This window comes from Ipomoea triloba, chromosome 6 (assembly GCF_003576645.1).
Source record: "Ipomoea triloba cultivar NCNSP0323 chromosome 6, ASM357664v1".
In the NCBI taxonomy this organism is placed as follows: domain Eukaryota; kingdom Viridiplantae; phylum Streptophyta; class Magnoliopsida; order Solanales; family Convolvulaceae; genus Ipomoea; species Ipomoea triloba.
The window spans coordinates 8,056,266-8,058,921 of record NC_044921.1 but is presented as its reverse complement, the minus strand read 5'-3'; the positions used below and the strand labels follow the sequence as shown (position 1 = coordinate 8,058,921).

At 36.9% G+C, this 2,656-nt stretch overlaps 1 protein-coding gene across 1 annotated transcript in view; it reads right to left on the bottom strand.

Annotated features, from left to right (window-relative positions):
* LOC116022290 (ras-related protein Rab11B-like) overlaps positions 1-2,113 on the bottom strand; it is a 6,357-nt gene extending 4,244 nt beyond the window's left edge. The window contains exon 1 of the mRNA XM_031262926.1: positions 1,599-2,113. Coding sequence (XP_031118786.1) covers positions 1,599-1,822 — 224 coding nt within the window. The 5' untranslated portion in view covers positions 1,823-2,113. The remainder of the gene's footprint in view (positions 1-1,598) is intronic.
* Between the last annotated feature and the right edge of the window lie 543 nt (positions 2,114-2,656).

Sequence of the window (2,656 nt, the reverse complement as noted above, 5' to 3'; positions counted from 1 at the left end):
AAAAAGGGGGGGGGGGGGGGGGGGGGGACTTTACTATTATGGAGTGCTAATCACTGCCAATTCTAAAGCCATATTCACAGCTAAACTCCACATAATGTTCAGACAATCTCATCAAGTACCAAAGGTCTCATTAAGTACCAAAGGCGATCTCAAAATTCAATAACTCGAGAGCTGAAGTCTCCATAAAGTAGGTGCCCTCCTTCTCAGCAAAGTCCTTTGCATCCTCGGTAGAAACAATACGTAAGTTATGTAAGTCTGCCTTGTTTCCCACCAACATTATGACGATATTTTGATCTGTGTGATCTCATAGCTCTTTTAACCACCTGTCTACACTTTCAAATGTGACATGGCAGGTAACATCGTATACAAGCAATGCACCAACAGCTCCTCGGTAGTATGCACTTGTGATGGCTCGGTATCTTCAACACAAGACAAAAGGGGAAAGAACAAGCAATTTAATCGTCATTAACCGTCTATATATCACATTATGATACAAATATAAGTATTTGAAATTAGTATTTAAGATTCTTAACTTCAAAACAAATTGTAAATCATGGGCAATAAGGCATAATCCAAGTTGCAAGTTCAGTAATAAATAAAGTAGGAAGAATCGCAAAGAAAGACCAAAGAACAAGCAATAACGCAACATTAAATGATAAAACCTATCCAACTAACATGTAACTTAATTTGTGAGCAATCATCTTCTTGTTGGAGCCTCAAACGAGTCCAACTCTTGTAGATTTTAATCTAATATACAAATTACCAAACCACAAAATATAGAACTTTAGTTGTGTATTTTCTTTAGTTATTCAAAGTCCAATCCTCAAATTCCAAAATCTCAGTCATTCCAGAACAAGAAATATGCTTACTTCATTATTAACAAAGCTCTTCCCGTAGGACAAAAATCCAAGTTTCAAATAAAGAATCACAAACAAATTCAATTCACATCTAAAGGTAAGACTTGAAGTCTTAGCACTTTCCGGAAAGAACACCACCTCCACAGATTCCACCCGAGTAATTTACTTTATAAATCTACTCAAATCTATCAACCTTTTCTAGCAAGTACTATAATGCACCATCCACAGTGCACTCCAATCAGACATTAATGACTAAACCTTCCCCTCAACCCAATCCACCCCTCCCCTGCCCGCCCACAAAGACGAAATTCCATTCAATGGGAGGACCCACAGGAAACCCACCACATTGGTTGTAACTGCCGGCGGCCAATACTCGATCCGGTGACTGCCCAGGAAGCAATTGAGCTACCCGTGTGAGCCCTTGCCCCCAATATATGATACAACAAACAAGGTAAAGATATAACAATGGTGAATGGGGGAAACTCTACTATTATGGATTACTATACTAATCGCTGCCAATTCAAAAACCCTATTCACAGCTAAACTGCACATAATGATAAGACAATCTCATCAACTACACAAGGAAGAAACTTTGTTAATCACTTACAACTCCCAATCCAAAACCCCTAGCAATCTCAAAGCCATATAGCTTGGCAATGCAGTGCAAAATTGTTAATCACTTAATGTCCCATCTTTATTTATTATCTTATCAAACACCAAAGCAAAGCAAAGGAATTATACCTTTCTTGGCCGGCGGTATCCCAAATCTGAGCCTTGACTTTTGTGTCGTCGACACAGAGAATGCGAGTGGTGAACTGGAGGCCAATGGTTTTCTCTGACGTGAGGCTGAACTCACTCCGGGTAAATCGAGAAAGCAGATTCGATTTTCCCACACCAGAGTCCCCTATCAAAACCACCTTGAACAAGCAATCGTAGTCCTCATCCGCTATATACCCACCCGCCATTAGTAAACCTATACACGCCGCAAAAAAAATTAGATATTTCTTTCTGTTTCACTGCAAATGAAACTTGTTTTCCCTTTCTTCTTTCTTTTTTAATTTCCTTCTGCTATGGGGCTGAGATTGACGTTGAAGGCGCCTAAAGGATAAGTGTGTATTCTGTACGAAAAGGGCAGTTGCAGAAATGATTTACGGAGATAGTGTGGGCAGGTGGAAAAGAAGGCGAGCGAGAGAGAAGCGGCGTGGCCATCTCCAACGAATACGGCAAAATGCTTTAATCGTGTTATTTTTGGCGCAGAAACTCTCCAAGAAACACGGTATTGCGGCAAAATTTTGCCGATTCATGCGCCATTTTTGGTGCAAGTTTCTCATTTTGTCCCTATTTTATTTGCTTAGTCTTTTTATGTCCTTTATTTTGTTTTAATTTAATATATTTATATATTTTATTAAATACTTGCGGGACAAAAAAAATATTATGGTAGTTTTAATTTCAGTATTTGATTTACAGGAATAAAATTATTGAGAATTTTAATTTCAATGTTTGGTATATATGGAAATTGAAAAGAAATAAATAGTATAAAGTCCAAAATGTCCATTGTTATTATAAAATTATAATCAATGCAACTTTTCATTCACTATTTTGCATAACAATAAAGAATTCATTCACTATTATAAACAAAGTTAACAAACACACAACTCAAACCTTTACTATTGCATAGATCGACGCACATAATAAAAATTTTGTTGTTCAAAATTTAGGCAAATACGCTATATACACATATCAAATTTAAATACTTGAATTTTTTAAGGAAAAAATACATGATTAATGTTGGCCTAGAA